Raw genomic sequence first — 13,210 nt, forward strand, 5'->3', positions numbered from 1 at the left:
GTGCTTTCTTTATTGTCTCCATTTCAGTTTTTAGGTCTTGAACTGTTTCCTTGAAAGATTTATTGATATCTTGTATTTTTTGGTTTGTTTTATTCTTCCATTTCTTTAAGGGATTTTCTCATGTCCTCTTTGAGGTCCTCTATCATTTTCATGAGGATGTTTTTAAGGTCATTCTTTTCTGGTTGATCTGCATTGTGATGTTCAGGTCTTGCTGGTGTATGGTTCCTAGTCTCCGGTGGTGTCATATTGGGTTTTCTGTTGTTGAATGTGCTTTTACATTGTCCTCTTCTCATCCTTTCTTTTGGTGGGTGTAGCAGGAGGCTCTTCCTCTCCTGGTGGGTATGGGACCAAGGTTCCCTTCTGGTAGATGCAAACAGATCCAATACTCTTATGTCTGTCCTCTTCTCATGGATGGAGGTGGCACTTTTACTGAGGCCTCGTCAGTGTCCAGGTGTGTTTGATCCTGCTGCCAAGTTTGGATCCGGTGAGCAGCCCCCAGGCTTCACCTGTTTCTGAGCAGGGCCACTTAACAGGAACTGGAAACACCCCCTGGCCTACCTGGGCCGGTGGATGGCCCACCTCCATCTCTTAAGTGATGGTATTGCAGGCAAATGCCACCACTCCCCTTGGTTTATTGCTGGATATAGAACCCAGGGCTTCAGGTATGCTAAGCTCAAAATTTTTACTTTTATGCAAAGATAAGAATGTAATTTTTTTTGGTCAGGTTTGCTAATGCACATCTTTAATCCCACTCCTGGGGAGGAAGAGACAGGAGGATTTCTATGAGTTCAAGGCCAGCCTGGTCTACATATTAAATTCAGGTTCAGCCAAGGCTAAATAGTGAGATTCTGTTGCAAAAAGAAAGAAAAAGAGAGAATTAAGGGACATTAAATGTCTTTACAAGTTCCCTGCTACAAGAAAGGCAAAGGGAGATGTGATAGAGAGGAGGAGCCATGGGGGATAAAACAGATAGGAAAAGTTGTTATGTTACTGCCTCGAGGAAGGAAAAAATGGCCACAAGCCAAGGAATGAAAAGTTATGGCTCAAAAAGTTAGATAGGCAACAAAAGACTTTCCTTTAGAGCAGTGGTTCTTAACCTGTGGGTTGCGACCCCTTTGGGGTCACATAACAGATATCCTGCAAATCAGACATTTCCATTATGATTCTCAATGATGGCAAAAATTTACAGTTATGAAGTAGCAAGGAAAATACTTTTATGGTTTGGAGTCACCACAACATGAGGAACTGTACTGTCGTAGCATTAGGAAGGTTGGAGAACCACCGCTCTAGACTCTCTGCAGAGAACAGCTCTTCCCGTTGCTCTTATATTGGGTACTGTTTTCGTTACTTTTATATTGCTGTGATAAAACACCTGATCAAGGTAACTTACAATGTGGCCTATGGTTTCAGAGGCTCAGAGTCCACAAAGACAGAGGAACATCTGAGATGTCATATCTTGATCAACAAACCACAAGTCAGAGAATCACACTGATAATGGCTGCAGTTTTTTAAAATCTGAAAGCCTGCCTCCCCAGTGTCACACCTCTGCCAACAAGGTCACACTTCCAAATCCTTCCCAAATAGTTCTACCAAGCATATGACCTGTGGAGGCTATTCTCATTCAAATGACACAGATGCCTTGATTCTGACATCCTGAACCCCAGAATTGTAAGGCAATCAATTTACATTTTAAGCTGTTAAGTGTGTGAGTATAGGAGTGAGAGGAAACCAATATAGAGTCGTGGAAAAGTAATAGAGTTTACTCTAGTGTCAGAGAGCTCCAGCATCCTCACCTATGATGGGGCATGCCTCAGGGATGCAAATGCCTGAGTTATCCTTGCTAAATATGTGAGTAATACCAACAAATATACTGGCTCATCAAGCTGGATGTGGATAGAATCACTTCTGTCTGTCATTGGTGCCTTATGTGGAATGGAGAGATTGTTCATGCCTCCCCAGGAAAAGCCATGGCATGTTTTCTATGCTATTCTTCCAATTCATTTGCTTTGGAGTCAATGCCAAACTTTGACAATCACTTTCCAATACATGTAAATGAGTAAAGGTAAGTCTGCCTGTATCTTTCCACTTTCTCCAAATTTTCTTGCTTTCAGCTGAATTTTGATCAAAACTGAATTGATTGAAAACAACAACAAAGTTTTGAGAACGTATTTTGCTATGTTGCCCAGACTGATCTCAAACTTGTAGAAACAAATTGATCCTCTCACCTTAGTCTCCTGAGAAGCTGGCATTACAGACATGAAAAATTGAAATCTAGAGTTTATCATCCTATAGATTCATTTGAATATTACTGTTTAGAATCCCAAGCTCCCCTTTCAGATCTTTTCTGTACCCACCCACACCCCTTGGAAAAATTTCTTAGTTTTCCACCTTTACATCTTATACACTCCTTAGAAGAGGTGGCTTCCTTAAGTTTCTTGCATGTGGGATTAAGTTTCTTTTTAATTACATTTCTTATTAAGTGTTAACAGTGTGTAGAAGGTATACAATTTTAATTTGACCACTCTGTAGATGATCTTTCTCCCCAGGACTGCCAGCTCACAAATAATGACACAGAGACTTATTATTAATTATGAAAGATTGGCCTTAGCTTAGGCTTGTTCTAACTAGTTCTTATAACTTAAATTGATCCATACCTTTTAATCTATGTTCTTTTATGTGGCTTGGTTACCTTTACTCGGTACTGTTCATCCTGCTTCCTCTGAGTCTGGCCAGCAACTTTGCCCTTCTTCCTCTTCAGGTCCTCTCTGTCCCCAGAAGTCCCATCTAACCTCTTCCTGCCTAGATAATGACCATTCAGCTCTTTATTAAACCAATCACAGTGACACATCTTCACAAAGTGTAAAGGAATATGCCACAGCACCGCTCCAGTGAATTTACTTAAAGGCTTGTTTTCTCTGAGATTTTCTAGTGAGCTAGTTATACTATCTATAAATTTTATGAACTCTTGCTTTTCACTGTTTTTGCATTTTTTTGTATTATCCAGATCCCAATGCACAATGGTAAATAATGATGTTAAGAGATGTTAAAAAATCATGTTCCTCCTTCATCTTTATTTAGAATGCCCTTGATATTTGACAAATATGATATGTTTTACTTTGTGTATTTATAGAGGCATTTTAATATAAACTATGTATTTGCCCATATTATATATATATAAAATAATAGTAAAAGTACAATTGATCCTTTATTTATAGATTCCTTATTTACAGATTCAACCAACAATGAACACAAAACACTCAAAAAGTTGTGGGTATATGGAATTTACTTTTTTCTTGTCTCTATTGACTAAACAATAAGGTATTATACAGTATTTACATTGTATCAGGTACTGTAAGTAATCTAGGGGCGATTCTTAAAGTAGGGGATTGTGAATCGGTTACACATACTTATGTCACTATGCTCTTTTATAGAAAGTACTCAAGCATTAGTGGATTTTAATGCCCCTGAGGGCTGAAACAAGTTCTCCTAAGAGTACTGACAGAGTGGATATATTCACATTTACTTCTAGGTCATTAAGTATGTCTTTAAATGTCCCTGTCATAAAGTAGCATTTCATCCTTCTTGGGTCTTTGATAGAGTTGAAGACTAAATAGCTATAATTATAATTTTCCTTAGTTATAATAGAAAATAAATAAGATACAAAACTTTAGACTCACTAAGACAGGATAGATAATTAAAAATTTTCTCTAATTTTGACAAATGCAAATGGATTGGATATTGTTACTGTAATTCTTAATAACTGTTTTGTTGTATATAATTCTATTGTGTTAAGTTAGACCTTTTTAAGTTAGACCATGAAGGGGAAATGCTGTGGATATTCTTTTTTTTTTTTTTTTTTTTTTTTTTTTTTTTTTTTTTTTTTTTTGAGACAGGGTTTCTCTGTGGCTTTGGAGGCTGTCCTGGAACTAGCTCTTGTAGACCAGGCTAGTCTCGAACTCACAGAGATCCACCTACTTCTGCCTCCCGAGTTCTGGGATTAAAGGAGTGTGCCACCAATGCCCGGCGCTGTGGATATTCTTACACACTGTGTAAATTATGCTCGGATTGGTTTAATAAAGAAGTTAACTGCCCAATAACCAGGCAGGACAAGTTTATGTGTAAAACAACAAACTAAGGAAGGGAAGAAGAAGGGCAGAGTCCAGGCTGGGGGCGGGAACTTGAGCCAGCTAGTCACCGAGGGGCAAGATGCTAGAGGACAGGTAAAGCCATGAGCCATGTGGTAATATATAGATGAATAGAAATGGGTTAATTTAAATGTAAGAGCTCGTTAATAATAAGCCTGAGCTATAGACCCAGCATTTGTAATTATTAAAGCCTTTGAGTGGTTATTTGGGAACTGGCCAGAGGGAGAGACACTTTCATTTACATTTCTTGTAATGGCCTTGCAGTGTGTCATGCATTATACTCTTTTGCCCAAACAGCTTTTCTTGCAAATGTTCACTGCAATGAGTTGTTGATTTGGTTTGAAGTCACTGGCTTCTGGCATACCATCAATACTGGACCCTCACTGAAACTTCTCTAGTATGTCCTGCTCTTACCCTAAGTCATGGAAATCCTGAAGCTGTGGTTCTGCAGCTCTTTAACACATTCCAGCAGGTCATAGATGGATAGATGTTGGGGTGTGCCAACTCAAAGTCCTGGATGTGGGTCTGGGTGGTGGCTGAGTTGGTCTGTCTGGGCAGCCACTGGGACCACCCCCCACTCCAGCTCTCCTGAAGGGATGGTGAGAGGCAGTACCAGCTTTCTGATGCCCAGGCCACTGAGGCCAGCTCTCCCACCATGTGCCCCCTCCCCTCCCCTCCCATAACATGGGCCATGGGTGTCAACATAGACCCCAGCTTCGGTAGGACTAAGGATTGGGCCTGGATAACATCATGGCCCCAGGTGGCAGTGAAGGCTACTTAGATTAATATGGGCCCAATGTTAGTATGGCCTTCAGACATCAGCATGGCCTCAGGTAGGAGCTGAGACCGTAGGCATTCATATGGCCTTCGGCGGTAACACAGACTATGGACATCAACACAGATCATGGCTTCGTAGGGCCAGGTATCCAGAAATGGCTTTCAGCAGCAGCACAGGCCCAGGCATTACACGGCCCAGGTGGCAGCGTGGGCCACCATATCAGCCTGTTCCTCACCAACATCACATTGTCATTCTGCTTCTTTCTCCACAGCACTCTGCTCTTCTCTCCCATTTCTCACCCACATACCCGTTCATTGTAGTTGTGTGATCTCTGCCCCAAGCCCACCCAGGCTGCTTGGCTGTGGGTGGGCCCGGGAGGGTTTATATCTTATACAAAAATATTCCAGGTAGGAGGAAAACAAAGAAGGTACCCATCCCTCCTCCTCCTCCTCCTCCTCCTCCTCCTCTTCCTCCTCCTCCTCTTCCTTTTCAAAACAGGGTTTCTTTGTGTAGCCTTGGCTGCTCTGGAACTTGCTTTGTAGACTAGGCTGGCCTCAATCTCACAAAGATCTGCCTGCCTCTGTCTTCTGAGTGCTGGGATTAAAGGTGTTTGTCACTACAGTCGGACTACAGTCGGGCTTTTTTTTTTTTTTTTTTTTTTTTTTTTTTTTTGAGAAACATACAGACTTAATAGCCACATCATCCAAGGAAAATGTAAAACAAAATTAAAAAAAAAAACCCTCCTCCTCAAAACTATAGGTCAACTGCTTACAGTAGTCTGTATGCTAAAAAAACAAGACAAAACAAAAACAAAGAAACCAAAACCCAAAAACTTACATATTAAAACAAAACATCTTGTTAAAAGATTTGAGAATAAGCCCTTTTCAAGTGGGATATACTGGTGCATGGCTATAGTCACAGCATTGGCAGGTTAAGGTAGGAGGATTGAAAATTTGAGGCCAGGCAGAACTATAGAGTGACACTCTGTAAAAACAAAGTAAACCTTTCCCATAAACAAGATAAATTGGAGTAATATGTTCATGTGCAATTCCAAGAAAATAAAAGCACATGGAATAACATGAAAGATACCCACATCCACCATCAACATGAATATAAAATTAATTATAATAACACAAATAATATCCCTAATATCACATTTACTTCAAAATTATTTAATTGTGAAGAAACCCCATTGCATACATTGCATTGCAGTAACATCCTAGTCTACTGGAGAACAATTTTGGATATATAGTAAAAGTATACATATTCTAAAAACCAAGAGACTCTACACGCAGGTATCTTCTGTATTGTCTTCAGTGTATCTTCAGCGTCCTTACTTAAGAGGTAAATTAACCAAAGTCTAGTAAATGAATTAATCCATGTACATCACTTAGAATAATAGTGCCTGGGGTATACATGTGTCATATACACTTCGTTATGTATCACCGTGTATCAGCTGTAGGTGAGATTTTCCAAATCTGTCAATATCATCAATACTGGGAAGTAACATATTTGAGATGCTCTTAACATTGCATGCCTGGACAGGTATATTGAAAGGGGAATTTACTGTCAACCTTTGATCCGTTTGGAGGCAGATTGTTCCTCTCCTTCCTCGTTCTAAGAAGGATCATGTTTCCTCAGAGATGAGGAGACCTTTCAGTCAAATAGAGGATCCTTGGTGGGTTGGTGTTTGCCTGGTTGCTACACTTGGGTTTTGGCTGGCTGCGGGCTTCATGTATTCAGTCCCTCCTGGACAGCAGGGGTAGGGGATGCCGAAAAGGGACAGTAGTCACTAGGGAGGCTTGCTGGGGAGGGTCCCCCAGGAAAGCTGCGCGGGTTTTCTCACCTGGCAGTCTAGGCAATGTTAGAAAGTTATTTGCCAAAAAGTAGGAGAGGGCGTTGCTCAGAGGCGAGGTCACTCCTGCACCTGTGAAGACTCTTCTGGCAAGACGCACGCCTGGAGCTTCAAGTGGGAACCTCAGGATCGGGACTACCTAGCCAACGCTTGCTGGGGGATGACCGTCCCTGTGTAGAGCCTGCCAGCCAAGCTCGGGAGGAGGAGCTTTCAAGTCTAGAATGTCAGTCAGGCCACGCTGGCCGGGAGAGGAGCGGAAACTAGTCCCGAGGGGAGAGAACTCGTGACTGCTGAAGCGGAGTTGACCTGAAGTGTGCATGACATTTTTCTGGAAGAATCGGGAAGTGGCCAATGGACAGCAGAAGCGAAGCAAAGAACCCTAGAGGATCAGAGAGATCTCCTCCAACAAAACGCATCCAAGGGCTTCAAATCCAGTAGTTTACAAGCCCACCGCTTTCAGGCAAAGTCGGTGCAGATCCGGCTTCCTGGAAGGGTCCCGGGTGCCGCTTCCCGGCCAACTCTAAAACCCGGAGCGCAAAAATCCAGCCAATCCAGAGCAGCAGGCGCGGGCCCGACACAGTGCGCACGCGCAGGGGGTGGTTCCGCCAGGTCGGCCGGAGCGGTGACGAGCCCGGAAGCGTCTGCGCGCGCCCCGTCCGTACCACAACTAGTTTGGTTCGGTGTCCTCGGGACGTCAGCCTTCGGAAAGAACACCCGGCCGCAGCCGCCCGCTCGCCGGTACCGCCGCGATGTCCAGCAACAGTTTCGCCTACAACGAGCAGTCGGGAGGAGGGGAGGCGGCGGAGCTGGGGCAGGAGGCCACCTCGACCATCTCTCCCTCGGGCGCCTTCGGCCTCTTCAGCAGCGATTGGAAGAAGTGAGGACCCGGGCTCGGGCTGCGGGGACATCAGGCGGCCGCCCGGCTGCTCTCGTGGGTGGCTGGGTGGGTTGGCCGCGCGCGGTGCAGGGAATTTTAGGGGGACACCTGGGGGCGTGAAAGGCAGCTCTGGTGGTTTTCAAACTTCAGTGGAGTGGGTAGAGAACCAGTCGGTGAGCTGAGGTCCCTCTTCCCAAACCGTTGGTTCCAACACTGGGCACAGGAGTTTGAATTTTGAACTTCTAGTGAATTGAATTGATGTCTCCAGGGTCAGACTTGGAGAAAGTGACTATTTAAGGTGAAGAGAGTATTTTGGGGAGGGGGGTTGAGAGTGGGAATGCTGCCTATTGGACCCTTCTATGTAGGGGCTAAGCGGTAGTTTGGGGTTCTGTTTGAATGACAAACTGGTTCTTTTTTTTTTTTTTTTAAATCACCTTTGGCGGTTTTACTTGATCTTTGCCCCAGGGTACTCCCCTGCCCCGCCCCCTAAAAATTGAGATAATATTTAAATAGAGTATTGTAGTGAACCAGTCCTAATTTATGCATGTACAAATAGCGTGAATATAAAAAATAAACATTAATCATTGTACACTCATTTTTTGTAAAAAGTTACTAAGGGTTCATGTCAGATACCAGCCAGAATTGTAAACATCCTTAGCGGGTTTATTCTTAGTTTAGTTTTTACATTTTTTGCGCGGGGGGAGGGTTGGGTCGTGTATAAATGTACAGAATTATGACAACTTTAATGGTTAGTCCCCCACTCCTTTCTTTTTTTCCAGCAGGGTCTCACTGTGTAGAGCAGGCTGGCCTGGAAATCCACCTGCCTCTGCATCCCTAGTGCATGCCGCAAGTGCCAGTCCACGTTTGTCTTATTTTTGATATCCTATTGTTACACAATGGGGTAAAACAATAGACTGTCACTAGATTGTGCCAACTTAATGCACAGTAACTGGGCTGGTAGTTTTGCAGTAGTTAGGAGAATATAATTATGGAATTGGGGGGAGGAGGTTAAAGGGAGAGTCCTGTTCTTAAGCTTAGGCTGGCCTCAAACTGGAACTGTCTACCCTCCTGTTTCTTCCTCCCAGGTGCAGAAATAACAGGTGTGCATTGTCAATGCCAACTTCGTAATTCAAATTTTAATATGATTCCATAGACTATATAAACTGCTAATAGCTGAAACAGATTAAATTTTGACTCTCTTGACTGAAATCTTGTATATAGCACATTGATTATCTTTGTGTTCATTATTTCCTGGACAGGAAAGTTTAAAAAATAATTGATCTCATCTGTCATTGTGTGCATTTAGGTGATTGATTGATCCAACAAGAAGTTTAGTCTAACACTACATTTTTTCTTAACAAACTGTTTTAGTTGTTGAATTTGCATGTGACTTGTGCCTGGTTTGGGAAGAACGTATGGCTTTATAGTATAGTTGAATTCAAAAGTGTTAACCCTGAATGCTTGTGCACTTGGGCACTAATAATTATATCACTTTAGTGTGTATCTGCTTGCAGGGGCCTTGACTGGGCAGATGCTCTGCCACTCAGCTGCATCTCCAGCCCTCAGTCCTTAGTGAACTGTTACCAGATACTTCTCTGATTCCACTTTAAGGGTGAGGAAATTGTAGACCAGTGGTTAATTTGCCCAAGGTCACACAGCTGTTTGAATTTGAATCTGGACATTCTAATCTCAGGTTTTCCTCTGTTGTGTTTGGATGTACTATTAACTACTTGAAATCGTGCTATTTTTATTAGGGAATGCATATAGCTCACCGTAAAGTTTAAAACTTTGAGTAATAGCCATAGACACTGTATGACCTTGAAGCATTCAGGGGTTGACAATTTTTGCCTGCTGAGCTGCAGTCTAGTGGAGTTTGTAGTGAGAAACAGACTGAATCCTGTTCTGCAAGTGGCTACTTCATTTCATCTCTCATGAGTTCTCATTTAAAAAAAATGTGAAAAAAATTTGTCTTTCAGGACAAGATCTCACTATGTAGCCCAGGCTGGCTCCAAACTTGTAATCCTTTTGCCTTAGACTCTTGAGTGCTTGGATTTACAGGTGTAGCCTACCATACCCAGCTTTCCTGCTCTGCTTTCTAATGGATTACTTTGAAATAGCTTCTTTTTGTTTTTACTTTAAAATCATTTTAGGTTTTTTTTTTTCTTCAGCATTTGTAAGGAGAAACACTCTTTATGTAGAATCACCAATTATGATTTTTAACTTTTTATTGTTTAGTTAGATGTCTTAGTATGTGGGTTTTGCAGTACCCACAGAGGCCAGAAGAAGGCATTAGATCTCTGGAATGGGCTGCTGTTAGCTGCCTAATGTGGTGCTGGAAATCAAACTTGGGTCTTCTGCAAGATCAGCATTTGCTCTTAACCACTGAACTGTCTCTTTAGTCCAGAATCACCAATCAAAACAAGAGTTGCTGTGCTATTCACATGTCCCCCTCCCCTACCTTCCCCTCCTCTCCCTTTCTCTTCCCATTTACACACACACACATTCATTCACAAACATGCACACTCACACATGTACACACACATGTCAAATGAATTGTTATCTTGTGAACCATGGAGATTAATTTGTTTAAATCATGCCCTTTACCCTTAAAACCTTAGTATATGTTTTTGGTAATAAAAATAGTCTCCTATGCAATGCTGGTTACAGATACGATAGAGAAATTTAATATTGGTACAGGATATTATACAGTCCAGGTTTGCCCTCTGTTCCAATAGTGCCCCTTCCTTTCTTTTAGCATGTTTTTGTTTAGTATGGGATCTAGTTTAGTGTCATACAGTATTTCATATAGTGATCATATCTCTTTAATCTCCATACATGAGTTCTTAGCCTTTCTATGTCTCACATGACCCCCATTTAAAGAGTACATCTTTTGGTTTGGGTTTTATGGCCATGAATAGGGGATTGCCTTAGTTAATATGTCTTCCAACTGTTATGGCTAGAGATACAGGATACAGGATACTCACCATCTTCCTAACTTTCCCAGTTAAGGGCCCCAAATCAGTTTGTGGGAAGATACCTTGAGACTATGTAATGAGCTTTTTTATTAAAGTTTTCAGCACTCAGATGTGAATCTTCTGTTTTGAAGGATTTATTTCATTTTTTATTTGTGTCTGTGAGTGTGTGTATCTGTGTGTGAGTGTGTATATGTAAGTATAGGTGATCAAGGAGGCCTGATGGGGATGCTGGAAAACACTCAGATGCTCCTCACTGCTGAGCCATCCTAGTCTGAGACATCAGTCTTCTGAACCCACCTTTACTGCTGTGGCTGTGGGTGGGGGTGCCTCTGCTCCCTGTGTCCTCTGCAGTGTGCCTGCTCACCCTGTATTTTGGGACTCTGTGTTCTTTAGTACTTCACTGTTTCAATTACCAGTCAGTTTTTGTTTTCAGAATTTTACTTGTAATTTTTTAACCCTTCTCACAGTTCAAACAAAACCAGAATTAGGGAGCATTATATAGTTTTATGAAAGCATAACCTCAACACAGTTGCTTTGTTAGTTGTCCCAGTATGTTAGTTTATTGGCCTTAAAGTTTTTCATTTCAGTTTTAAATGTAAAAAAACTAAATTATTTCCCTCCTTTCTTTTGGAATAGTCTACACTTTCATTGCTTTTAGTTTTCTTCTAAGTTATTTTTCTTTATCCTTAAAAAAAGAGAGCCTTCCTTATCTTAGTCCATTTGAGTGTGTGTATCAAGAAAGAATTTCCTGTTTCTTTCTGGCCTAAACATTTAATTGTAAAATCATTTCTACATGAATCAAATAAGACTAGTCAATTTTCTGATTCTTTTTCTAAATTTCCAAGTATTTTGTATGTATCTCATTAAAACATTTAAGGTATCACTTAAATATTTTTATTACCATGTAGTAATGGTAGATATTTATGATGTTCATTGTGGTATTTCAATGTGTTTGTACATTATGTACTGATGATACCAGGGTAAATTAGTAATTCTGTCTTCTTATTTCTTTGTTTAGAGCCTTTGACTTCTAACTTTCTTACAACTCCAAAGTAGTTCATTGAGAACTATAAGTGGCTCATTATTTTGTTGCTGTAAGGAGACACCATGACCAAGGCAACTCTTGTAAAAGAAAGCATTTAGTTGGGGCCTTGCATACATAGTCCATGGTCATCATGGTGTAGACAGGTATAGTGGGGGAGTGTAGTTGAAAGCTTCACATCCTGATCTACAGGCAGCAGACAGCAGGCAGAGGGAGCAAGACTGGGCCTGGTATGGAGTTTTGAAACCTCACAGCCCACTCCCAGAAGCTTATCTCCTTCAACAAGGTCACACCTTCTCCAACAAGGCTCCAGCCACCAATCTTTCCCAAACAGTTCCAATAACTGGGACCAAGCATTTAAACATATGAGCCTGAGGGGGCCATTCTCATTCACACCACCACAGGATACTAGGACTAACTTCTTTCATCTCACTAGTTTGGTAGTCATCCAACTCCTTTCTTTCCCCCTCAGTTCATTAGATACAGTGATTGCAAATGTAGGATGCTGGTGATCCAGAGCACAAGGTTTCCTGAGTCTCCTTCCTTTGGGAGCATTGTGGAATATTGGAGCATCACAGGAGACTCAGTTAAGTAAGTGCTTTCCAGTTATAGTGCTTTCTTGTTCAACTTGGTTGATTTCCTCAAATTGCAGTTTCCTCGTTTCTAGAAAGGGTGTGGTTAATAGTTGTCTGTTCTGGGATTTTTAAATTTTTTTTCAAGATACAGTTTCTCTGCGTTGCTCTGGCTGTCCGGGAACTCTCTGTAGACCAGGCTGGCCTCGAATTCAGAGATCTTCCTGCCTCTGTCTCCCAAGTGCTGGGATTAGAGCTGCTACTGCCCAGCTGCTTGGAGATTTTTTGTAAGTGTATTTGAAAACTTTCAGCTTCCCTTCCTCCTCCTCTCTCTTCTCTCCTCCCTCTTTCCTTTCCCTCCCCCATCCCTTCTTTCTCTTCCTTTTTGTTTATCTATTTCTTTTTGAAGTAGGGTCTCGTACTCTTTTTAAATAAATTTTTATTTAAATTAAAAACAATCTTATTTTACATAACAATTCCAGTTCCTTCTCCCTTCCATCCTCACATGCGGCCTTCACCAACCCCCATCCCACCCCGAATCCAATCCCCAGGGAGAGTCAGACCTCCCATGGGGAATCATCAAAGTCTGTCACATAATTTGGGGCAGGACCTAGGCCCTCCCCTTGGTATCTAGCCCGAGATAGTATCCCTCCATAGGGAATGGGCTTCCAAAGTTCATGCTCTAGGGATAAATACTGGTTCCACTGCCAGAGGTCCCATGGACTGCCCAGGCCTCCTAACTGACACCCTCATTCAGGAGGCCTGGTTTGGTCCTATGCTGGTTCCTCAGCTGTCATACTGGCATCTGTGAGCTTCCACTTGCTCAGGTCAGCTGTTTCTGTGGGTTTCCCCAGCATGGTCTTGATTCCTTCTGCTCATCTACAAGTGGATTCCAGGACTTCGACTCGGTGCTTGGTTATGGATCTCTGCTTCTGCTTCTATCAGCTACTGGATGAAGGCTCTGTG

General features: G+C 42.1%; 1 protein-coding gene across 3 annotated transcripts in view; it reads left to right on the forward strand.

Annotated features, from left to right (window-relative positions):
* Positions 1–7,050: 7,050 nt before the first annotated feature.
* Ap3b1 (adaptor related protein complex 3 subunit beta 1) overlaps positions 7,051–13,210 on the forward strand; it is a 211,795-nt gene continuing 205,635 nt past the window's right edge. For 2 of the 3 annotated variants that reach the window (XR_004768511.1, XM_027401712.2), the window contains exon 1: positions 7,051–7,655. Coding sequence is in view for 2 of the 3 variants with exons in the window: in XM_027401712.2 (XP_027257513.1) it covers positions 7,528–7,655 (128 nt within the window). In the remaining variant the exon portion in view is untranslated. The remainder of the gene's footprint in view (positions 7,656–13,210) is intronic. The other variant, XM_027401711.2, reaches the window with a different exon arrangement.

Source organism: Cricetulus griseus, chromosome 2, assembly GCF_003668045.3.
Source record: "Cricetulus griseus strain 17A/GY chromosome 2, alternate assembly CriGri-PICRH-1.0, whole genome shotgun sequence".
Classification (NCBI taxonomy): domain Eukaryota; kingdom Metazoa; phylum Chordata; class Mammalia; order Rodentia; family Cricetidae; genus Cricetulus; species Cricetulus griseus.